The sequence below is a fragment of the Colletotrichum destructivum genome, chromosome 1, assembly GCF_034447905.1.
Source record: "Colletotrichum destructivum chromosome 1, complete sequence".
Classification (NCBI taxonomy): Eukaryota; Fungi; Ascomycota; class Sordariomycetes; order Glomerellales; family Glomerellaceae; genus Colletotrichum; species Colletotrichum destructivum.
The window spans coordinates 488,980-512,860 of record NC_085896.1 but is presented as its reverse complement, the minus strand read 5'-3'; the positions used below and the strand labels follow the sequence as shown (position 1 = coordinate 512,860).

The window sequence follows — 23,881 nt, the reverse complement described above, 5'->3', positions numbered from 1 at the left end:
ACAGTGGGGAACCAGCTGTCAGGAGAAAGTCAGACAGATTGTCAACTCACAGCTCCTGTGTCTTTGTCATCCAACGACACGCGACCAAACGCCAAACGCGACGACGACGACGAAGAAGAAGAAGAAGAAGACGACGACGACGAAACTCTAGAGCTGCAGGGATACTTTAACCAGGCGGCATACCCATTCTTTGTTCGTAGCTATCGACCATCGAGAGTGGGCGCCCACTCCGCAGTCCGAGTGTCGTGCCGGACAATACGACGCATTGAAAGAAATGGCAAAGAAGGGCAGGGAAAAGAGGGTAAAGGACCCCAGCAGCATCCCCTTGGCACAGCCGGATCGGTCTGGTCCCAGCGAAGCCACGCTGCTCCAGCTCGCCCAGGAGAGAGGCCTCTTCAAGCAGGCCGACCAGGACCCGAGGAACAAGAACCTGCCCAAGGGCGCCGTCCGGATCGGCAAGCCCAGCAAAGCCGCCAGCAGTGATGATGAAGATGACGACGAAGAAGAGGAGGACGAGGGGGGAGAAGCCTTGCTGTCCCCTGCCATGGAACGCATCATGGACACACTGCTGTGGACCGTGAGCCTGGCCATGGTCCACGGCACTTTCGATGTGCTGGTTCAGAACCAGTACGCCATGAGCATCGAGTATTCCGCCATCATCAGTCGCACGCTGGTCGCATTCTTTGGTGGGTTTTGATTCGAAGTGGTGACAATGTAATGTGCCCATGCTGATGTTGTTTGGGCCGCAGTTCTCTTCTTCCTCTTCTACAACCTCCACGCCCACCCCACGGGCCCAAACCTCGTTCCGGGACTTCCGCTGCGCTTCCAGCACCCCATCCGGCAGGCCATCTTCTTCGTTGCCAGCACGTGGGCCGGGTGCCACCTGATATACATCACCAACAAGTTCAGCTACCTGTACGTCTTAAAACAGGCGCCGACGCTGGGCTGCGTGTGGATCTGGTCGGTTCTGGAGCTCGATCTGACCGTGGCCGTTGCCAGCCTGGCCGCGGCGGGTGCGTACCTGGTGCAGGGAGGATACGCCATCAAATGAACAACCCGCGGTTCGCTACTTGGACCTCGAGGATCTCTTGGTTGACTGAGAACTGGCCCTTCGTTCGCGCCCCCGCCTCGTTGGCTCGGTTGTTGGGCTTGGCTGCGAAGAGTCGGACACTCGCCGTGATTTGATGGCGTCGGTCAACGACTGGTCGTGTATGTGTGCATGTGCGTTGCGGAGCCGATTCCGATGCATCAGACGGTAGACGAGATCCTCCAGCCGATGGATCTGGGCTCGCTGCTCGGCGATTTGCTTCTCCATACGAATAAAGCTGTCTTCCGTCTTCGCCTCCGTCCACGTGGTCCTTGACTCCAAATCTCGAATTCGCCTGCAACACGTATGAGCTTGAGCTAGAGCTACGGCGGCCAACGGCCAGCAACAACAAAAGGGAAAACTATATGGGCCCTCACGAAGATATCATGCTCATTTGCGTGAACTGCACCCGAGCCGTCAGAGCCTCGCGCTGCCGGACCAAGTCCAATGTCTTGGAACGGACGGGCAGCCAGGCCATGGCGACATTGGTCGTGAAGCTCCAGCTCTTGGGCACGAGCGTCCACTTGCCCTGGTTCTCCGCATCCTGGCCGGCGGCCTTTGTCTCGGCTTCGGCTAGCAGCTCGAGGATGCGCTGCTCCAGCTTGACCAGGTCGTCCATGACGAAGGCATACATTTGGTATTCCGGCTGGTGCTGCTGACGTGGGCCCCCGGGCCTCTCGCCGGCGGTGCGGATCAGGTCCGAGAGCCATGTAGACTCTGTCTTGAACCAGGACAGGGAGGCCTTGACGCGGAAATACTCCTCATCGCTGTTACGCAGGTATGTGATCCGGACGTACGCTGCCGCAATGATGGCGACGACGAAGGTGAGGATGCCGGCGACGTTGGCCGCAACGGACAACGGACTGTCCTGCTGCGTCACGGGGTCCATCGCGGGATCAGGAGGTGGGTTTCACGCACGCGCATGCAGAGTCAATTGGGCGGATGGGCGGATGGATGATGACGGTGGTTTTCTGGGAATGGCGTCGACTGGAGAAGAATAGATCGGTAGAGGTACCTGGGTACCTAAGCAGTTGTAGGTGAGAGTCAGGAAGGAGCGAGGTCCCCTGGATGAAGGCAGTTGCGGGAGAGGTACCTTCCCCCCCTGTCCCTCCCGCCGCTAAAGCCTTGGCATGGCTCTTGGCACCCGGTGATGGGGGGAGGGGGGATGTTTTTCGCGCCTCTCGGGGACCACGTGATCTTTAATTGTCGACGACCAATCCGTCATGTTCGACATTTGCTGGGGTGACGAGCGAGTTCTGATTGGTATCGCGTTACAAGAGGCATCACGGGAGTGTTTTCTGGGCGCTCTTTTTTGTTCATATTTCAATCTTTTCAAATCATAAAGCTGGCATTTTTATCCATCCAGAAAGGGGTGGCGATGCGCCTTGCGTAAATCTTATCTACTCACACCCAGTCGTCCGTCCCCCAGTCATTGGTACCTCATCGCATGTCGGTGGGAAACCAACGCGTCTCAATTTTAGAGGATGGCTGCCTTCGCTTCAAAAATTCTGTTTTCGAGGCCGATTCTATCATGATTGCTAAAGTAGCCGCTCCCGACCCCGTTTTTCTCTTTGCCTTTCCTCGTCAGCAGAGTTAGTTGCGAGTAGCATAGAGACTATTGTAGATGTTTTGTCGGCCAAGCCAGGCAGAAGCTATATGAAGGTATCGTGAGAAAGGCGCAAGCAAGTTAGTTGTATTTATCAATATCAAAAGCTCTTCGCACAGGTTGGAGATACAACATACCTCATCAAGTTACATCTTATCGTCAGCCTCCAGGCCTGCCCAATGAGACTCAGACCAGGACAAGTCATTGTCCGACAAAGCAAACTGACAGACACCAGTCAATTAAACAAATTCAATTCGTAAGGTACGGCTTTGTTTGGGGCTCTTGTTAAATCTCCTCGGGCTTTTGTCTCTTGGCTGCCCATCTGCGCGGCTTTACCACACGCGCCCAGCTATCAAATACACCAGCACCAGCACCAGCACCAGCACCCGCATAGCCTCATCATCCTACACAAACTGCAGCTCCTTCTGACCCAAAGAGCCGTCTCGGAGCACAGGCCCCACATAATATTGCGTTCCTTCCTTCTTGTCTATCAAAACACTTCATCAGGGCTACCAGAGGCTTGACTGCCCTCAGCTAACCCTTTTGAGACAGGCAGACTGGCTGCACAAGATCAATATTTTCCCCTCTGGTTTGTTTTCTTTCCGTCCTACCCGTATTCTTTCCATTTCTTCTTGCCCCTTACCTCTTCCACCCTTCGGCTACCCCCCCAGATTCTTCCCCTTTCTCCCACTACTCTCACAGCCCAACCTTCTACTCAACTCGTCGAGTCGATCCACGCTTGCCACGAATTTCTTTCACAGACACGCCTCTATCAATCGTCATTCATCGTTAAGCATCAAAAAGTATCACCAAGCTTCACTAAGCTTCAGCAAGAATCACCAAACACCAGCAGCTTCGCTCCAGACCTGCCTTCGTTCCAGGTACGCTCACTCTTTCTCATCTCTGAATCCCTTCGCCTGTTAACCTATCTCAGCAGCCATCATGTCTTGGAACGGCTATATTCCCTACAAGATCCCCTACACGGGCGTTGCTGGCACTGCCAACTTCGTCCCTGGCGCCGCTGCCCATCCTCCCGCGCCCCAGGACACCAACGCCCAGGGCACCACTCAGCAGCCTGTTGTTGCTGATGAGCCCGTCGCTGCCAGCACCAGTCGCAGCAAGGGCAAGAAGGTAGCTACCAATGCAACTGCCTCGCCTCCCCAGGACCCAGTTCCTGCCCGATTCGCTTCTGCTGGCGCTGCTGCTGCCAGTGGTGGCATCGCCATTGTTCCTGGTGGCCTTGGTGCTGACAGCCCTTCCTCCTCGGAGATTGCTGCTGTCAGTGGCCAAGGTCAGATGAGTGGCCGGCAGAATGGCCGGAACCAGGAGTCTCAGACTTCTCAGCCTGTAAGTTTCACAATCCAGCTCAAAGATCCTGCGATCTCTTGGTTCATCCTGAGGAAGACCATGTGCTTTCTTCAGTCTGTTTTGCGATCTGCAAAAACCTGACATCCCAACCTTGTCTCTTGTCTCTTGTATCACTTGATCTATTCTGTCATGAGGCAGTCTGGTCCTGTATCACGCGGTCTGGTCCAGCATCATGCGGTCTGATCTAGCATTACTCCTTCCAACTTTGTAGTTTGCTTCCTTCCTTAGCCTTGAAGCCACCTGAGCCCCCCTTTCTCCCTCTCTCTCTTACCCCCAATATCTATATAAAGCCCCCTTTTCTCCAGTTCTGACAATTCTTTCTTCTACAGAGCACCAACCGCTTGCCTTTTGGCATTGATGGTCAAGGTGACGAGGGTATACCCTCGTCACCTACCACAATGACCATGAGCGCACAGCGCCGTGCAGACCGAGCGCTGCCTGTGGTTGCACAGGAGCTTGTGGCCGCCAGGGCCGAGAACCAGAGACTTCGCGACTGCAACCAGGCCTTGCGATCTAGCTCGTCTGAGACGCCTATGCTGCGCCAGATCATCAACAGTCTGCAGAACACCAACTACCAGCTGCACACCCAAGCTCAGAGTCTCTTCACGCAGATGTCGAGCATTCAGCAGCAGGCCCAAGCCTTTGCTCAACAGCGCCAGGTTCTCCAGACTCAACTGGGCGACTCTATTGCCACCCTCAATGAGTTGACCAGCCTCGTCATCCACCTGCAGTGTGTCATCCGTAACATGAACCCTGACATCTTTGTCATGTTCCCTGAGGATATCCAGGGTCTTTTGACCGACATCCACGAGGAGTGGAAGTGGCAGGAATACTGCAGAATGATGCTGGAAGAAGAGATGGGCAATACCAGCCAGTCTTCTGGAAGCAGCACCATCCAGACCCAGAACTCTCACCAGGGTCATACTGAAAGCCAAGCCTCCTATAGCGGGCCCGCCAACGTCACCTCCAGCGAGTCTGCCAACGGCTCTTCGACCAACTCTGACACTTTGGCTTCCGACAACGCGAGTGCCGGCTCTTCGAATCGCAACATTGCCTCTACTGCTGCTGGACCCAGCACTGAGCCTGCCGTTTCCTGGGATGACAATTTTGCCGACTATCTCGATGAAGAGTTCCTGGCCCAGATGTTCACGGGTCATACCCTTAACGCTCCGAGCAACAACGTGAGCTCTCGCCCTCAGCAGCCCCTCACTCCCGAGACCCCTTCCAGCATTGGCACTCCCAGAACCATCTACTCTTCTGCTGCTTCCGAGACCGTTCAGCAAGCCCAGGATGGCAATGGTTCCCAGACTTCCGAGGCTGCCCGGGATGCTGAGCCTTCTGAGACTGTCGAGGACATCACTGCCCTCAACACCATCAACGCGCACAACACCGCCACCACCCCTAAGCAGTAGGGAGTAGTCAGCACTGCAGCAAGAGCTACTTGAGATTCAAACTCCACCGTTCCAGCCTAGTTTTATACAAATTGGGTAGGCTTCCAGCATTGTGTTATGTTTACATCCATTTTGCTGACATGACGACATAGACAAGAGCTCCCATCAGCAATGCCTGCTCTGTGGCAATTGGCCACCGCTATCTTTGTTTCTCGCGCGTTGCAGCATTCACTCTGCAGAACAAGGAACTCCCTTGTGGCTAGGAATCAGCAGCACTTTTTTTTTTTTTTGTTATTTGGCGGTTTGCACATACGCTCGTTTCTCACCCGGCAAGTTGGAAGACGTCTCTTTCGAGCAGCCTTGGCTTTTCTCTTGACTTTGGTACGGGTCGACCTACATCAACCCTCACTTTCTTGTCTTTGGCAACCTTCTGCTCCCTGGATCCAACTTCGCAGCACTGGAGAATAAAGGCATCTGCAACGCCCACATTTCCTTGGTTCGACAAACACAACGTCATTATCTGACACTCGGCTTTCCCGACCTTCAGAGCCTGCGCTCTAATAGGCATGCACCTATAGACATGTACACGCAAGCAGGTCTCTCGTTGTGGGAGGCAACATTACAGCCTTTTACCCTTGCACTAATAGACAGCCTAGTTTGTCAGCTTTCGGCAGGGAATCAGGGTCCTCGGGATATATCACGGAAAAAAGGCTTCAGGCTCAGGAAGGAAACATCTGGAATCACCAGAGAGGGAAGGGGGGTTTTCTTTTGCCAGACAGACTGGATCAGTAGCTAGCAAAGTCGAGAGGCAGAAATCGAATTCCCCTTTCCTATATATGCTTCCACGATGCACTGCATGTGAATGCGTGATGCAGCACCCGGGGCAATCGATCCCAAGTCCTTGGTCCAAGCTGGTGAATAATTCACCAGACAGAGCTGTGTCGCGCTCCATAAAAGGAAGAGTTTTTATGCCGTAGAAGTTTATCATATAGGCTTCCAGACATCCACGCAGACAAAGGAGGCCATCATCACTTCCACAAGAAGCAGTTCCACCTACACCATGTCCACGTCTGAGAAGGCCATTCGCAAGAACCTCCGGAAGAGGACGTCATGGTCTGAGCTCCAGTTGGTGAGGAAGCCAAAAAGCTCCAGGCTTAACGGTAAGAGCGACAGCAAAGGTGAAAGCAACAGAGACGGCCCCTGCAGTAAGGTGTGCATTGTCTATCCCCAGAGTGAAAGCAAGGACAAGGAGAGGGGCAAGTGTAAGTGTGACTGCAAGTGCAAGTGCAAGTGCAAGGAAAAGAACAAGGCCAAGAGCAAGCCCCTTGACATCCGCCCTGGAATCAAGACCTGCGCCATCCTGATCTTTGGGCGGGAGTTGGAGACCAGGATGGAGAGGAAGCCAACGAAGGACACAAGAAAGAAAAAGAAGGAGGTGGAGGAAGAGAGCGAGGAGGAGGAGGAGGAGGAGGAGAAGACTACGAAAGAGGAAAGGAGGCAGATGAGGAGGGAGAAGAGACATGCGGAGTGTCCCCGGCCGAACAGGTTTCACACCGAGGCCAGGGATGCTTCCACCTGCAAGTCGCTCACTCTCTTTTCCCGTGCCTTGGTGTCTACTCGAGACAAGACCGCCAAGAGACCGACCGAAAGAGACCGCGCCAGGAAGACGGCCAGAGAGGATCCCGTCAACAAACGGACCGAAAACGATCCCGTCAACGAACGGACTCAAACCGCTCACGTCTACGAACGTACTGGAGAGAATCGCGCCAGGAAACCGGTTGGAGAAGATACCGTCAGGGACCCGACCGGAACCGATGCCTTCGCGACCCAGTTTCAACACGTGCGTGGGTGTCTGTGTGCGAGGTGCTTGAAGAAGGAAGGGAAGAAGAAGGAGTTTCGAGTCCACTGGCCGGCGGTACTGGCGGACGAGCAGCCGGCAGAGGAGACTTCCGAAGAGGAGAAGGAGGAGGAGAAGGAGGAGGAGAAGGAGAAGGAGAAGGCGGCCGAGGACGACCGCGTCTGGCAGTCCGAATCTCCGGTAGGGGTCTTCGGAGGGAATAGTGTAGCACAGAATGCGCCTAAAAAGGATGTGGCCAAAGAAGAAGGCGTTGGAAAATCCACATCTCCATGGGGGGACGTGAGAGATTGGGGTGATGGAGAAGAGGCCGATAAGGACGGCGGTCTCGAGAAGTCCACGTCCGCATGGGGAGACTTTGGAGCTGCAGACGAGGCTGCACCAAAGGAGACTGCAAAAGAGAAAGACAAGACTGCAAAGGAGGAGATTGCACCAGAAGACCCAGCCAAAGAGACCGTCGCCCCAGAGGAGGCCGCCCCCGAGGATACTGCCGCAGCCGCCAAGTCCGCGCCCGAAGAGCCACCCGTTCGCAAGCAGAACAAGAAGAGCAAGAAGAAGAAGAAGAGGTAGACGGAAGCCTGGGCGGAACTTGAAAGGCCAACAGACGCCGAGGGCAAGGCCGAGTCCAGTTGTTTGGGAGCGCCGAGGAACAGGTTGATGATGTAGGCCTTGGGTGGTGCGGGTCGAGAGAGAGGTAGAGAGTCTTTTTTGGAACTGCGTGGTGTGGTTGAATTAGAGCAAACAAGGTAGTCAGCCACAGGGCTAGTCCGAAGAGAACCGGTAGTTTTCTTTCAATTGTTTTTCAACTTTTTTTCTTTTTTAATATGCTTTTAAATTCGTGTTCTTACATGTTGACGAACGTTGCAGTTGGCCATCTCATAGAGACGAGGCTCTCTGAGATGTCCGGGTCGAACAGCCGTAGCCGGCGTCTGTTGCAACGCGTCCAACCCGGGTGGGTGACTGCGTCCAAGTAAACTTGTCCAACCTCCTTGTTGACGTTCCCAAAGGCAATCCGGACCACAGAGATGTGCCGATGAGCGAAAACAAAGCATGAGCAGCACAGCATGATACGGCAAGGAGCCTTGAACCGGCAGCGTCTGATCAGGGACAGCGTGGATGGACTGGCTGATTGATGGCTAGCGTTGCAGAGCGTGGGATAATTTGAAACCCATCATGATATTTCCTTAGACGAGGGTCGAAGTCTATCTAGTTCACCACCTCGTAGGACTAGACCGGATATCTACTAACCACACACTTCAAGCAAAGGGTTGTGTTCTTGTACGTCACACAGACGGTATGTGGCCATCTGTGGACGAGCCGACACAATACGGAAACCGCTCAAGACTCTCCGGACTGACAGGCCCCCCGCCAACACTTGTGGGGTCTCGTCGATGAAGACATGACCAAGAAGTTATTTCCATCATCATCCTATTCTCGGTCACCCGCCGTTTGATGGACTTGGACCAGCACTCCGCCGGGCCGGCCCGCCCATCCATTCATCCACCCGTCCGTCCATCTCGGGCGTACAGCACTGACTGACGCTGGCCAACCAACACCAGCCACGACGACGGACGGACGTTCACCGCGAACTTCACCGAAGCATCCAGAGAGGTCAACGCCCAGGCGGCCGCCGCCGTTCGCGGGGGCGTGAGAGTGTACATTGATGATCCAGGCAGCAGCGTCAAAAGAGGCGTTTTTAGCCTCCAAGTCAGACGTAGGATAAGGCGAGAGAGTTGAAATTAAGGCGTAACTAGAGCCAGACTACCTACTTACTTTACTGCTGCCCCCCTCGGAAAAAAACAGGTCCAAATCCCGCTGATCCCGCACCCACGAAAACCCTCACTCAAAAAATCAATCTCACAGCCACAAGACCACAAAGACTACAATCTCATCTCCAACTCACCCGGCTTATCTCAAATCGCCCTGTCTTATTTCCTACTCATTTTTTTCATTCACTCATCCCATTCCCCCTCCAGCAGCAGCATCCATGGCAGCAGCAGCAGCAGCAACAACGACGACAGCGACCACCACCACCACCACCACCACCACCCCCCAGCAACCGGCGCCGAAGATGCCGCCCCCGGCCTTCGACCTCACCTACCCGCCCTCCCTCGAGCCCTACAACACGCCCGCGCACGCCTGGCTCGCCGCCAACGCCAAGTCGTGGGACGGCCTCGCGACGAGCGCCCTCGTCTTCGACCGCCGCGGCCGCGTCCTCCTGGTCCAGCGCGCCGCGCACGACAGCATGCCGCTGCGCTGGGAGACCCCCGGCGGCCGCGCCGACGACGACGACGCGAGTCTGCTGGTCGCCTGCGCGCGCGAGCTCTGGGAGGAGGCCGGGCTCGAGGCCGTCGAGGTCGTGCGCGTCGTCAGCGAGGGCGCCGCGAGGGAGCCCGGCAGCCTCTTCACGAACCGCACGGGGACGGCCGTGTATTGCCGCTTCGCGTTCGAGGTCCGGGTGAGAGAGACCGGGGACGGGGCCGTGGACGGGGACGGAGACGAGCTGGAGGTGAGGATCGACCCGGATGAGCACGCCGACTACGTCTGGGCTTCGGAGGAGGAGGTCCGGAGAGAAAGGGTCGGGGACAAGGAGATCCCGATCACGAACGGGCAGATGGCGAGGCTGATTCTTGACGGGTTCTGGAGGAGGAGGGAGGAGCCTGTAGAAGACAAGAGGGAGGTCGTCCAAGGGTAAGGGCGGGAGGTACCTTTGGGAGGGGGGGGAGGGTAACACCGAGGAATGTGAGGTGAGGAATTCTGTCGGGATCATGGGCGGCTGTCTTCGCGTGTCCGATCGAGTTCTCGCGGCACATGCGGGTTCCCATTTCTTACGAGGTTTGTCCAAGGGACACAACAACGACGATTGATAGCTTGGCCAGGTTCTGTTTAATCACCGGAAAAAGCGAGTGGCCGCGGATGAGGTGTTTCCCCGGAAGGGTGAACAGAGGACGATGCATTTACTAACATGACCTCCAAGTCCAGAAGCAACATGATAGGCAGACATGGGTGGGAATATCAGGACATTCGGGACTGAGAAGTAACTCAAGCCTCTCTCTCTCAACACACACGGGTGGCCTCCTCTCATCGCCATCGAATCCGTTGTCTTTTTCTCTCGATCCCGGCCCTCATCCTTGAGCCATGTCCGCCATTCACATCATCGCTTGGCATATCGCATGTCATGAGAGCACCAGCTCCTTCAGTCACGAGCGAAAGCGGCGGCAGAGGATTGCTGATGTCCCTTCTGCTCTACGTGATGGCTCTCGACGACACGAGGACCCAAGGGGCGCCATTTTCGCTAAAGAGAAGAGAAAAAGAAAATTAACAACAACAACGGTGCCGAAGGTATCCATCATGATGACAAGGCACTTGTTGTGGGACACACATAGAGGACCAGATCCATCCTAAAAGAGAGTATCTGTAGGTAGACCTCAAGACATCCATGATCTCTAGAGTTCTGCCGACGCCAGCACGGGGGCGAGACAAGAGCTGCACGTCCTAGGCCGAGGCTGTATGTACCATTGCGGCGCGACGCCAGTGCCGTGTCATGATCCATCTGAGGCACAGGATTCGCAACATCGGTGATTCAGGCACCAAGTGCATGCATCTGCATGGCGAAGAAGGTCGGCAAACTTGGCAGATGCCCTGCCGCCGCAGGGGTAGTTGGTTCGTTGGCTACCCGGGCACCGTTGGCGAGGGTCGCCAGAGGGTCCGAGCAGCAGCTGCATGGCATATGTATCGAGGGCTGTTGCAGCGAGTGCAATGCATCATCGTATCCGGCACATGAAAGTGAACCATGGCAGATTCCGGGTTGAGCTGCAAACAAGGCGGCGCCGACAGCGACGCTGCGTGTATGCGTGTGTGTGTGTGTGTGAGAGAGAGAGAGAGAGAGAGAGAGAGAGAGAGAGAGAGAGAGAGAGAGAGAGAGGGTGAGTGTGTGAGTGGTCGGATTGGTCGGCCGGCGTGTGTCGGCGGGGGAGCGCACCTTGGTAGCAGCGTGGTGCGTCCGTCAAACGGGCTTCCGACATGGCACACACCATGATGCGAGCAACAGACGGGTATGCCGGCGCTCCGGGGACACGGGTCTAGACCTTGTCCAGAACAATCCACTCAGCACTCAGCGCCTTCTCACACGGCCCGGACGACGACCGTGGCGAGATTGCCTCGTTCTTCGGGGGCGGACCTAATGTTGGTCGCGCGCGCAAGAGTGAGGCCAGCTACGGTAAATCGATCGCATGACGGCGCTATCAAGCCCGCCCTAGGGGGTGAGCGGTAATGCCCGACGCCAGCCAACATTAGAGCCACCCGAGCCGGGTATCCGCTGCGCGGGTTAGTCATAGTCAGGCCTATTGTGTCCATACAAGCACGCTAACACACTACCTAGGTAGTCTAGCGCTCGCAGGCCCCAGTGGTTGGCGCGGAGTTTTCTTGTCGGGATCTCCAGGGAGATGGATCCTGTGGCTGACAGAAGCCGATTTGGCGGTGCAGATCCGAGGGAAGCAGGTGATGGAAGGATAGATTACAGCAGATGAGGCGAACAGGACGAAGATGGACGGCGTCAGGGGTGCGCGGTTTCCGAGGCTGATGTCGATGCCGATGCTGAGGCTGCCGGATTGGGGAAGCCGCCGGCGAGAAAACAACCCGAGCGATGTGTGACGTGCGACAGGCAGCGGGCGGCAGTTCGGAGACAGAACCGGAAGCAAAGTTGACGGGGCGATACGGGGTTCGGAGGACCAACGGCGTTGAAGGGATGTGGTATTGTGGTTTGACGATTGACGATTGACGATTGGGATGGTCGGCGAGGCTGCTCATTGGGCTCCAATCGAGGACTGACATGTCCAGGGGGGGGGGACATGCAGATACCGCTGATCGGCATCAGTCCCCCCGCGGAGGTGTGCCTGAAGGGTAAAGGGTTTGTCGAACGGGGACTGGGGGAGTCTGCAAATCTTGAACAGTCTGTGACGATGAAGAGTCGAGAAACGTGGAGAAGACAAGGTAAATCTGGTTCTTTTCGTCAAACAGGTTGGCCGATCGCGGTGCCGGTACCGGTGCTGGTGGATGTACAATCATGTACATGAAGATTGGTGTTTTTTCGTGCTTCCCCCTCGAGAGACGACGTGGATTGCGGTGAGCTAGCTCCGGAAGCTGATGTTACCGTACCGTACCTATGCGTGCGGTAAATGCCTTTGCCTTTGCCTGTGTCTGTGTCTGTGCCTTGGTTCAGTCAGTGAGTGCATTGAATCATGGGTGATGGATCCCAATATTGTTTAGCCAGGGGCTATTTGTTGTACTGTGATGTGTTGTTCTGAGGCTGCACAAGCTTGACTGTATTGGGATCTGTTGATAATGCGTTGTTTCCGATTGGGACGATGCGAGGGTTTTCTTGGTGGGTTTTTTTCTTGGGGGGTTTTTTTTTGGCCAGCCTCAGAACATCGCGCACCAGGGGATGGTGGGTGGATGTCATTCCTGAGGCTACCAATACCTACACTTACCTAGGTACCTAGGTACCTAGGTACATAGGTACACTGGTACATGGAGTTGAAAGTGGCAGCGAATGCTTGCTCCTCTTTCCTCTTCTTGTCCCTCCCACCGCTAGTCATCCAGTTTTCTTGTCTTCCTTCCTGCCCATTCTTTCCCATTTCAAACTCGCTCCCATCCCAATATGCTTGACATTCTGGCGGGGCGGGCAGGTGCAAGACACGATGCATCGCGACTGCAGCAACGCAGACTCAGACTGGGTGTGCAGGGGCGGGCTGGGCAGGTGCGGGTGCAGCGCGGCAGCAGGTTACGAATCCGCGACTCAGAAACCCCACTTTAGAGCTTGCCATGACCTCAGCGGCGTCGATCCCAGATCATGGCAGCTACGATGTTGGCGGTGCCCGGAGAAGGAAGTGGCTGAAGGCTGGAAGGGGAGGGCGCTTCCCCACACCTTCCTTCCCTTCGAATCGAGAATTTCCATTCCCCACGTACGTACGTACCCCTTTCCTTTTTGGTCTATTTCGCTCGACCCTGTGTGTGTTATGTGTGCATGTGTGTGTGTGTGTCTCTCTCTCTGTCACGCCTTCACCATATCATCACCAACCACCGTTTGGCCTCCATCGATTCGCAATACAAGAAACAACATCAACAACGACCAGCTATCAAATGCATCGTTTAACCCATTCCCCAGTGGAAGATGAACCCTCGGCCACGCCGACGACTTCCCTTTTCGCCTGACAGAAGAGGAGAGGACAGGACAGGATGCGAAGCGACGACTTGAATTCTATTCCGTGAACCCTCGCTCGGATGTACTTACAGTACGGATGCAGGACGTATACCTACCTAGCCAGTTACACCTTGGTTCTGCATCAGCAACCGCGGCACCCGTCACTTCACACGCGACGGTCAGACCTCTCGCCCGAACCTTGCCCAACGTTCCCTGCCACACACACGCACAGACACACACACACACACATACACACTCACGCACACACAACACCACAAGTCTACACAGAGTACTTAACGATGCAATGCAGTGAATCAGTGACGCACTCACTCACAAGTCATCGATTCCCCTCTCCCTTTCCCCAGATTCCCTCTGCGTCTGCCAGGTACTAACTGCCGGGACTAGACAGCAATTCGGTATCTACCTGTCATATCCGACTTTTCTCGACCAACCCGCCCACCCAAACGCAGTCAGATGGACACACGCGTCTTGTACACTAAGTACGGAGCATCGCACACCCGTCTCTTTTTCTCGACACCCAACCGACTTATCTGCATGCCGCATAACCGCGCTACTGTTTCTCATCGCTTTCCAATTCGCGCTAAAGCCTTGTTTCGACTCTCTGCCTTGTTCTGCTGCTCGCTACCGACTTTCACACAAGACTTGCACTGCGTCCAGACCGCCCGTATTGACCGACTCGCTTTTGATTCGATGCAGTGATGCGTTTGCTAGGTTATGGCCAACCTTACCTCGCCAACGACGTGTCCGACGTGTCGAACGAGCCACACGCGCAATGGCATCTGTTCCGGGTGTTTGAATGATGCAGTGCTCTTCCAAGTTCCCGCCGAGTCTCTCTTCCTGCTGGCATGTCATACACCTGCATCAAGTTCCGTCGTCATCGCCGCCATTTGCCAATTGAGGTGATGCTGGGTGGTCCTACACGCAGGCACTGACTGGCTTGCCCTAGGATGTTGACTGACAAGCTTACATGCAGTCACGGTCGTTATCACTCGCCGCCCGGTGCGAATCCGCCCTCTTTGGAACCCCCCTTGGCATCTTCTCCAAACCGCGGCGCCAGTTGTTGCGCTGCTGCTCTTACTGCTGCAGGGACTTCACTTTCTTCCCCAACCAACAAGCCTTCTTGATAGACTCGCGACTGAACTTCTCTCACACTCCCTTGGCCGTGCCACAATCCAAGGCTCAAAATTGGGCGACGGAGGACGGCGGGGGGCATCGCATAGTTGCTCGCTGGGATATCCACGTCAGGCTCTTTGCCACTCACTCATATCGCCAGCCCTGCCGTTCTCACCGCTACAAGAACCGCCTGTTGGGTGTTTACAGGTACTGCCGGTCTAGGGCACCACAGTCACTGTGGTACGTAGGAGGAGAAGCCGCGTAGGAAAAACCGTCTTTCCGCCCGTCTTCCAAGGCGCGGAGCCAGTCGAAAAACCCGATTTGGGCCTCCTGTTGCAACGTGGTCCCCTGTCGTGGCCCCGGCCGCTAGTCTCAATGCAACACTTCCTGGGTTGGCCTAGCGAGCCCGGATCTCGCGGTTTGGAACACCAGCCAGACTTGAGATGGCAGAGATTGCGTCTCAATGCGAGAGAATACATGGTAGAAGAACAAAAAGGAGAACATGACATGGACTGAGCCATGATGCAAACACGCGTGCGACTGAAACATGGTCGTTTGGAGCCGCACGGTTCGGAGCCGGTGGCACCGGCGGACGATGGGACTTGCAGAGACGCTCTCCGCTCCCTCTACTGTGTCTCATTCGCACTTGGCCGCCCCTCATTTCGTTCCAACCCTTAATAGGTCTTTAAAGATGATTCTACCACGGCTTTTCCAAGATAGTGTGGCGAGGAGTACGATGGCTCATGATCCCTCGGACGAGCCAATGATGGCGGCGTGGGGTTCTCACAGGACTACCAAGACACGTAGGGTCTTTCAGGGATTGGTCTTGGATTTCCTTGGAACTCTTGCGGAATCGCAGTTAGTTGCAACAGAGGGGACCCTTCAGCCCCGATGCCCGTCCCCATCGCCCGGAGTGGCGTGACTTGCATTGCCATTGCCTGTTGTGGCTCCGCAAAGTGGATGGGTGTGCGGCTTGGTCGTCGTCGAGTCTAGTAGTGGCTCGAGACATCAACCAAAACGACATGCTTCACCTTGGCGGCGATATTTGGGAAGGTGATGATGATGCGATAGCGATACAGACTGGCCGGCCGAAGTTGACCAGTAAATCAACACTCGATCATTTGTTCCCTAACGGATAAGACAAAAAAAAACCAAAAAACAAAAAAAGATGAGCCCGGCACGTCTGCCGAAATCTCGGCATGCTGGGGTCTGTGTTCATCGCCTAACTCACTTGGTGGCAGACTCGTGTTGATCGATTCGGAAGAGGCAGAGCATAGTTGGGACTACAGAGGCACTAGTACGAAATAGACACGCCGACAGGGCACGCCGACACGATGACGGCCACGAATTTGGGCCGAGTTGACACGTCGAATGAGCTTCCGCCGCATCTTCTTCCTTTTCCAGCAGGACGTTGGTAATATCGGCGAGTTGGTTCGGGGCCCTTTGACAATGCGTTGTCCATTAACACCGTTAACATAAACAACAAACAGAACCCTACCGATCCGGGACAACGACTATTCGATATCACCATCGGGGCGTATCCCCAGCAGATAGCGGAAGGAAGACACAGTAGGTCCATAGTTGGCCGATATTGCTTTACGGTTATGCGCTTTTGGCTCGTGGCTCATCACACGACTTGCCTGGGCATTGCCTGCAAATAAGCCCCCGACGGCGCAAGCCTGTTACCAGTGCAGCATTCAGTTCAGGGACATGCCCGGACGTCGACAACGACGCAGAAAGAAGGTCAACAGGAGAAGCCTCTACTTGTATGTACACTGCGGACCGTTGTGCGCCGACTCCTTCACTATGTCTTTCACACTCGGCCACGAATCACGCCAACCCGTTCTTGACTCTCGTACTTTACACGCTACACTGCAGTGGTTTTTTCCCTCTCTTTCTTATGTGGTTACAAGGTACACACTGAGAGCGATGACTTTTGCACCGTCAAGATATGGCAATTCGCACAGCCTTCCACTACAAGCCTGCATCAGAGCCCACATTCTACACTCAACTGTGAACTGGCAGTGAGAGGCTGCGGGCACCAGCAGCAGCACCAGCACTACGAGTACTACAAGTACGAACGAGAAGTTCCAAAGTCACCCCCCCTGATTAGAAGAAATTGTGGCAAGCAAAGGGTCCAGTAATACCTCCAATACATCATAGGTTGATCATGAGTTGAGGAAGTTCCCGAGCATCCGGTGGGCGGCAGCAGTAGCAGCAGCAGTAACAACACAAGCCAGAGAGAGCATAGCAGAGCAGAGCAAAGCAAAGCAAAGCAAAGCAAAGCAGATCAGAGCTCTCCTGGGGCTGGCTGGAAGCAGCACACTTTGGGAGGAGAGTTTAGTTAGTTAGGTCAGTCGACCGACACCTGGAGAAACACCAAGAGAGAACTGCGGATGCCCAGACTGGCATGGCCCTCGGGATTGGGCTATGTGCCGTCGGGCTACGTAAGGTATTTTCTCGGCCGCCAACACCAACTTTTTCCATGGTTGCCGTCCGTTCCAGTCCACCCGGCTCTTTTCTCAGTCAGTCAGTCAGTCAGTCAGTACCCTTACTTGACCTCGTCTTGCGCCGTCTCCTTTCCAGCCATCCGTCCTTCTTACATCCATCTCTTTACGACGCGATCAGTCCGAATCGCCATTCTAACCGTGCCGTCTTATCCTGCTGCTCGCCGTGTTCCGTCCGCGAAACAAAAAGGCTTGGGAAGACAGACGTAGCACACACTCGCTCGCTCGCTCGCTCGGTCACTCTCTCACTCACTCATCCTCAGGGAAAGCGAGAAAGAGATTAGAGAGACAGACAGACAGACAGACAGACAGACACACCCATTCCATCTCATCCCGCCTCGCCCGCCCACGTAAGCTATTCCCTATTGTATTGTACGTCCGTCCATAATCCAGCCCCCCTGCCCTGCCATTTTACCTCAATCTACTGGTTTTGTTTCGTTGTTCCTTCTTCCGCTCGTTCCAAACGTCCCATCTCATCTCAACCCATAACATGCCCCCCCGTCGCCTCGTCCAGCTCTAGCGAGCAGACTGGGAGGAGACAGCATCCATTCGCCCTTCTCCTTCCCCCGTACCTCCCGCCAGCCCCCCAAAAAAAACACAGCTCGCAACCCCCCGAATCCTTGAAGAGGGGAAAGGGTAGGGGACACACAGGGCGTACACCGCACACCGCACACCGTACACCGTTCTACATCGTACACCACCCACAGCGACCGCGTCGCATAGTCTCTTCTTGTTCGTCTTGTTCAACCCCCCCCAAGCTCCGACATATCATCCTTGCACATTGTTCGTCGAGTCCGCCGTCGTATCCAATCCCACGATTTGGTTGGATGGATACTTGGGAGAACGAACCTGGCGCGACAAAGGCAATTGTTCCCACTCTTCTCCTTCGGCATCCAGAACCCTCCCTCTACCTGTATTCTGTAGGTTGGGATACCGTCGCAACAGTTGTGGCCATTGACTGTTACCCGTCACTTCCACTCACTCACTCACTCACTCAATTCACCCACTCGCTCACTCATCACCGTACGTGCGCTCACATGTGGTCCGGTCCCCCTTGCCCCTCCCTCCCTCCCTCCCCTCGCCCTCCTCCCTCCGCTCTCCCATATTTCCCGTTCGCTCGCCTTGTCGCCCGTACCCGTACCCTTCACCTTCAGTATTGTTCCCTTCACTTCCCCGCTTAAACAAGGGCAATTACCGGGTCATCGACTCTAATCGCCTCGCCTCGCCTCGCCCTTCGCTTGGCTCTCCCTACCCCTTCTTCCTGCCCGCCCACCATGTCCTGCATACCGCCGCCCCTCACTCACTCTTCTTGGTCATAGTTGTCGACATCTTCCCTGTCGTCAACACCCCTCACTCGTCGAAGCCGGCTCGACTGTGGTCCATCCCATCATCGTCTTCTCCCCCCCCCCCCACACACCAAAGACAACTCTCACTCCCCTTCCCGAGATCCAAGCAGGTAGTGTAACAACACGACCCGACCTCAGCAGGCAGGTGGTCCTGTCACCTGTGGCGTCGTTGCGCGCGGGGCTCCCCATCCTCACTTTTCACTGCGGCAGTCTGAAGGCAAAACGTGAGACATCCACTCAACACAGACGGAACCTGACTGGTCCGGACTCTGAGTACTGCAGCATCTCTCTGCCGACGTTGACTTGGAACTGGCTGCAGGGCACCTCGCTCACTCAAATCTCCAGTATCCATTGTGGCTCAATCGCACACACACACACACACACACACACACACACACACACACACACACACACACACACACACACACAATCTCTCTCTCTCTCTCTCTCTCTCTCTCTCTATCTCTCTATCTCACACGTTCACCCCCTCCCTTTCCACCTCTTGTGTCTGGATAATCGCTCATTCGTTCCTGGAACACACACACTCTCACATACACGTACCTCATCCCGCACCCGCACCCGCATACCATACTGATCCTCCCGTTGTACCTAGCAACTAGACTTTTTTTTCTTCTCCGCCAAAACAACCCTCATCAGAGAGTTCTTGCTTTTTCCCCCCAGCAGGAGGTCCGAGAGTGGGACGTGATTAAGCCTCCCCCCCCGGCTCTTGTCACTGACTGATCGCATGCACGCCTGACGCTCAGTCTGACACTCTCACTCTATCTCTATCTCTGTGTCTCTGTGTCTCTGTGCCTCTGGTACTTTGATCTTACCGGTACGTCCTGCTTTCCCTTCCTAGTACCTCTATTCCCTCCCCTTCTACCGCCCATCTCCGTCCGTCTCATCATTGTACCTCAGCTTAGAGACGCATATCTCTTGTTATGCTTCCTCCTCCCCCCCCCTCCATGCCTGTCTCTCCAAGTCCTCTCCATGTGCAGCGAGTGCTCGCACCGCGCCGTGTCCCATCACCGCAGCACATCATCACGGTCCAACCCTGCATCCCGCTTCAAACCCCCATCATCCCTACTGTAACTCTTTCGCCTCGATGCCCGACGCTCCTGGCCGACCCGACCTACATACACATCCACGTCTCCTCTTCCTATGGATACCCTCACTTGCTTTTTGCCAGCGCATAGAACCGTCTCATGCACTTCATCTGCTCAACACTCCCCCCCTCGGACTAGCCTTTCCCGAGTCCCTACCTACTATTATTCCATTGTCCCTGATCACCAATACTTGCCTACTAAAACAACCCACTCACTCTATCTTGACCTCCCTGTCTCGTTGCTGCCGTCGTATTCTGTTGCACACTACTTCTTATACTCGGCATACCCGCACTCACTTTCCATCTCCCCTCTCTTTCTCCCCGACCTCCCCACGGCTGAGTGATTGCGGACTCTTTTGTCACTCGGTCACGTCCTTCATGCCGTCTCTTCCAGCCAACCGTGTCTAACAATGCCGACCACCATGACAGACTCGGAGCGATCTCGGCGTACGGAAAACTGGATTCCTACATCCACCCGAGGCGGCGTCTACTACTGCCCCAGATATCTTCTCGACCCTCCCACACCACAACAAAACCGCCTACCGACGCCGCCCATCCGCGCCCGCCAGGTCAGACCACGATCAATACACATCACCTCGTGGCCATCGGGCTTCGTACCCCACGAACTCAGGCCGCAGCCCGAACGCCCCGCCAAGAGGAGGAGACCGTCCAAGGCCGTCTCGCCGACCACAACATCGCTGGGGAAGTCGTCGCTGAAGTTCAGCATCAAGCAGTTCTTCTCCCTTTCCCAGAAGCAGGTCCCCAGCAGATCCGCGTCGTGCTCGTCCACCCTTTCGAGACCGACACTCTCGAGACCACCCAGCAGAGCCACAAGCCTCCTCAACAGACTCTCCACCTACCGCGAGGTGGACTTGGTGGTACCCGAGGAAGACACCATGGCCCTGCGATCGGCCGCCATGGCCGAGGCCCTGCGGCCGCCCCTGATGAGCTCTACATACAACACACCCGGCCAGCGTAGCAGCTTGATGTCGGTACGGAGCGCCAAGAGCAACGTGACGTCCATGGTCACCGAGATCCCCAAGCCCGTGGCGCACGGCAGCGGCGTCAGCTGTTCGATCCTCATGGCCGAGCCCAACATCTTCCTGACGGGCTTCGACCACGACGGGCACCGACAGCACTCGCAAGGCGGCACGGCGCTGCTGCGCGGCAAGCTGCAGTTGAAGGTCACCAAGAACGTCAAGATCAAGGGTGTCAGCCTGAAGCTGGTCGGCAAGGCGCGCACGGAATGGCCCGAGGGGATCCCTCCGCTGAAGGTCGACCTGTACGAGGAGGAATCGTTGCGGACGCAGGTCCTGACCTTCTTCAACGCCGTCAACGACGGATGGGAAACCGAGTACGGCAACCAGTGCGTCTACATGCTGAAGAACAGCTCTTCCAACTCGTCGTCGACGAACTTGCCCGTGTCCAGCTCGCCCCGCAACTCCATGTCGCCGTCGATGCTGTCGGTACCGCACAACAGGCAACAACATGGCGGCCTCACGGCCAAGGAGCTGAAGCGTCTGTCTCTGCAGTCGAACCAATCGCGTAGCTTCGGCAAGGGTGACAACCCCAGCGGCAATCAGGCCAAGGGCTACAAGGTGTTCTACCCTGGCGTTTACGAGTACACCTTTGAGCTGCCCATCGACCACCACCAGCTGGAGACGACCAAGCTGCAGTATGGATCCGTCAAGTGGGAGCTGCAAGCGACGGTCGAGCGCGCCGGTGCTTTCAAGCCCAACCTGCACGGGTCCAAGGAGGTGGCCATCGTGCGCGTCCCGGATCAGCTTTCACTAGAGATGACGGAGCCCATCTCCATCAGCCGACAGTGGGAGGACCAGCTACACTACGATATCATCATCTCGGGGAAATCGTTCCCCATCGGCACCAAAATCCCCATCGCCTTCAAGCTGACGCCGCTTGCCAAGGTCCAGGTCCACAAGCTCAAGGTCTTCGTCACGGAGTCGGTCGAGTACTGGACCAACGACCGTAGAGTGACGCGCAAGGACCCGGGCCGAAAGATCCTCCTGCTCGAGAAGACGGCCGGGAAGCCCTTGGACGCTGCCTACGCCTCGTCGGACGTCCGCGTGCTCAACGGTGGCGAGCTGACGCCGCGCCAGCGCCGGGAGGCCCGCGAGTCCGCGGCTATGCGCCGCGCCGCCGACGCCTCCCGCCATGGCGTGATGCCGCAGCCTCTGCCCGAGCCGGTCGACAATATTCTGGGCGACTTGGACCTCGGTCTAGAGAGCTACTGGGGCTCGACCGAGATCGAGATGAATGTGCAGCTGCCCACCTGCGAGACCATGGCCAAGAGCAAGGAGTTGCGCTTGCATCCCGATTGCAGTTGGAAGAACGTCAACGTGTACCACTGGATCAAGGTATGTAACTTGCTTGCTGTCTCCCCCCCCCCCTCTCTCTCTCTATCACGGTGTTTGAAATGAAATGTGTTGGCGTGCCCCAACTAACACAACCAACCTGGATAGATTGTCATGAGAATCTCCCGTCTTGATCCTGAGGATCCTACCGGTACCAAGCGCCGTCACTTCGAGATCAGCATCGACTCGCCGTTTACGGTCCTCAACTGCCGCGCCACGCAAGCCAATACGTCGTTGCCCGAGTACTCGGGTCCCGACGTGGGCTTAAACCAGAGCCGCCATACGTCCTGCGGATGCCCGGATGCGGTGACCATCTCTGGACCCGCCGAAGGGTCGCCAAACAACTTGTCGACCGGTGCCCTCACATTTCTGGACGGATCCGATAACCTTCCCGCTCCGCCCCAAGCGGCACACCTTCCGTCTCCGCAGCCGACCACGAGCGGCCCCGGCCGTGCCTCGCCGCCGAATTCCCAAACCTCCATGGACCCGCACGCCGATACTCACCCGCGCCCGATCCATCTCCTACGCGTGCCGTCATACAACCCTCCGGCCTTCGATGCCGAGACGCCGCCGCCGCCGCATGCCGGGCACGAGCTCCCCTTGCAGACGCCGCCGCCACAGTACGACATAATCGTGGGCACCCCCAGCGTGGACGGGATGGCCGACTACTTTGCGCGGCTCGCAGATTATGGCTACGACGAGGCCGAGGAGGACTCGGACTCGGACGAGGGCCCGGCGCGTATCTCGGAGCGGGGTGGCCGCGTCAACGTTGCGCATCCCCGCACTCCGGGTGGCAGACGCGCGCCCAGCCGGAGTCTGGACATCCGCCGGCCACCTTTGGAGCTGCGGTTGGAGTCGCTGCCAGCGCTCAGGAGGAATGATGTGCCATCACAAATCAACTGAACATAATACTCTGCTGTAATAATACAGATGAGGAGGAAGAGAGAGAGAGAGAGAGAGAGAGAGAGGGAAGAACATTGGAATATCCATGTGATTTGGAAGTGGGATGAAGGAATGGAACCAAGATGGAAGAGGGCTCGCTACGGGGTCACGCATTATGACTACGGATCATTCAAAGGGGATCATCAAAATATCCAACATCTTTTGGGGGGGTAGGGAAACCGGTCGGCGCATTCATTTTGCAGCTAGGCTGTTTTTCACGCTCGCTTTCGCCCGCATTTTAGAACACACGACACAAGTCTTGTGGGAATGGAAGGGAGGGGGATGGGGAGGATAGCACGTTTTTTGGCGTTGTCTTTTCTGTGCCGGATGTTTTTCTCTTTTTCTTCTTCGGATATACCTGGACAACTACGTCTACCGCCGTGTGTGTGAATATTGATTCCCTGAAATTTGTACTTTATTATATTTGGGCCTCGAAGAAGAAAGATGAAGACTTTTGATGCGGAAGAACTGGTTCTGACTCTGATGAGCTTGATAATGGTACATGACTGATGTGCTATGGACATGGTCTCTGGAGGATTGTACAATGGCTTGACATCCTTTTCTCGTCTAAAGCTTCCTCCTACATGGCATCGCTGCGGCATCACACCCAAGTAAGTCGCCTACTTGGGAGGAAGGGCATGCAGTGTGGATGGAGACGGGACGGACGTTTATTCCGAACCGAGCCGCCAAGTGTCTTTACCCCCCTTCCCGAGACGGCTTGTGCCAGTAGTGTGAGTATGTAGCACGGCTATTGAACTTTTCGAGACAGGGGGGGTACCTTGGGGAGACGGAAGCGAAAGGGGAAGAGGAGCGGGGGGTTTGACAGCGAGGAGTGTGGTGTTTTGAGTTCTCAAGGGGGGGGGGGGGGGGGGGGAGACTGTACAGGTAGTACAGGATGTGTAGGGGAAAACGCTCGACTGCGTGGCCCGATGGAGGGAAGATGGAGGGAGGAGCCGCGAACGGGAC

The 23,881-nt window shown here is 55.9% G+C and overlaps 6 protein-coding genes across 6 annotated transcripts; 5 read left to right on the top strand and 1 right to left on the bottom strand.

Annotated features, from left to right (window-relative positions):
- Nucleotides 1-26: 26 nt before the first annotated feature.
- On the top strand, nt 27-2,528 carry CDEST_00154 (uncharacterized protein). Its single transcript, XM_062916313.1, has 2 exons — nt 27-686; nt 750-2,528. The coding sequence occupies exons 1-2, from the start codon at nt 275-277 to the stop codon at nt 1,049-1,051; spliced, it is 714 nt and encodes a 237-aa protein (XP_062772364.1). The 5' UTR covers nt 27-274; the 3' UTR covers nt 1,052-2,528.
- On the bottom strand, nt 1,067-1,976 carry CDEST_00155 (uncharacterized protein; the record flags this gene model as incomplete). Its single annotated transcript, XM_062916314.1, has 2 exons — nt 1,067-1,382; nt 1,465-1,976. 2 exons carry the CDS (start codon nt 1,974-1,976, stop codon nt 1,067-1,069), a joined length of 828 nt encoding a protein of 275 aa, XP_062772365.1.
- A 1,107-nt stretch (nt 2,529-3,635) lies between the features above and the next one.
- Nucleotides 3,636-5,473, top strand: CDEST_00153 (uncharacterized protein; the record flags this gene model as incomplete). Its single annotated transcript, XM_062916312.1, has 2 exons — nt 3,636-4,040; nt 4,391-5,473. The coding sequence occupies 2 exons, from the start codon at nt 3,636-3,638 to the stop codon at nt 5,471-5,473; spliced, it is 1,488 nt and encodes a 495-aa protein (XP_062772363.1).
- Nucleotides 5,474-6,512: 1,039 nt separating this feature from the next.
- CDEST_00152 (uncharacterized protein) lies at nt 6,513-7,877 on the top strand (the record flags this gene model as incomplete). The annotated part of the gene is made up of 1 exon (XM_062916311.1): nt 6,513-7,877. One exon carries the CDS (start codon nt 6,513-6,515, stop codon nt 7,875-7,877), a length of 1,365 nt encoding a protein of 454 aa, XP_062772362.1.
- Nucleotides 7,878-9,178: 1,301 nt separating this feature from the next.
- On the top strand, nt 9,179-10,003 carry CDEST_00151 (Putative NUDIX hydrolase domain-containing protein). The gene has a single exon (XM_062916310.1). The coding sequence runs from the start codon at nt 9,295-9,297 to the stop codon at nt 10,000-10,002; it is 708 nt and encodes a 235-aa protein (XP_062772361.1). The 5' UTR covers nt 9,179-9,294; the 3' UTR covers nt 10,003.
- Nucleotides 10,004-17,187: 7,184 nt separating this feature from the next.
- Nucleotides 17,188-23,361, top strand: CDEST_00150 (Putative arrestin-like domain-containing protein). The gene is made up of 3 exons (XM_062916309.1): nt 17,188-19,331; nt 19,996-21,976; nt 22,082-23,361. The coding sequence occupies exons 2-3, from the start codon at nt 20,012-20,014 to the stop codon at nt 22,874-22,876; spliced, it is 2,760 nt and encodes a 919-aa protein (XP_062772360.1). The 5' UTR covers nt 17,188-19,331; nt 19,996-20,011; the 3' UTR covers nt 22,877-23,361.
- Nucleotides 23,362-23,881: the final 520 nt, after the last annotated feature.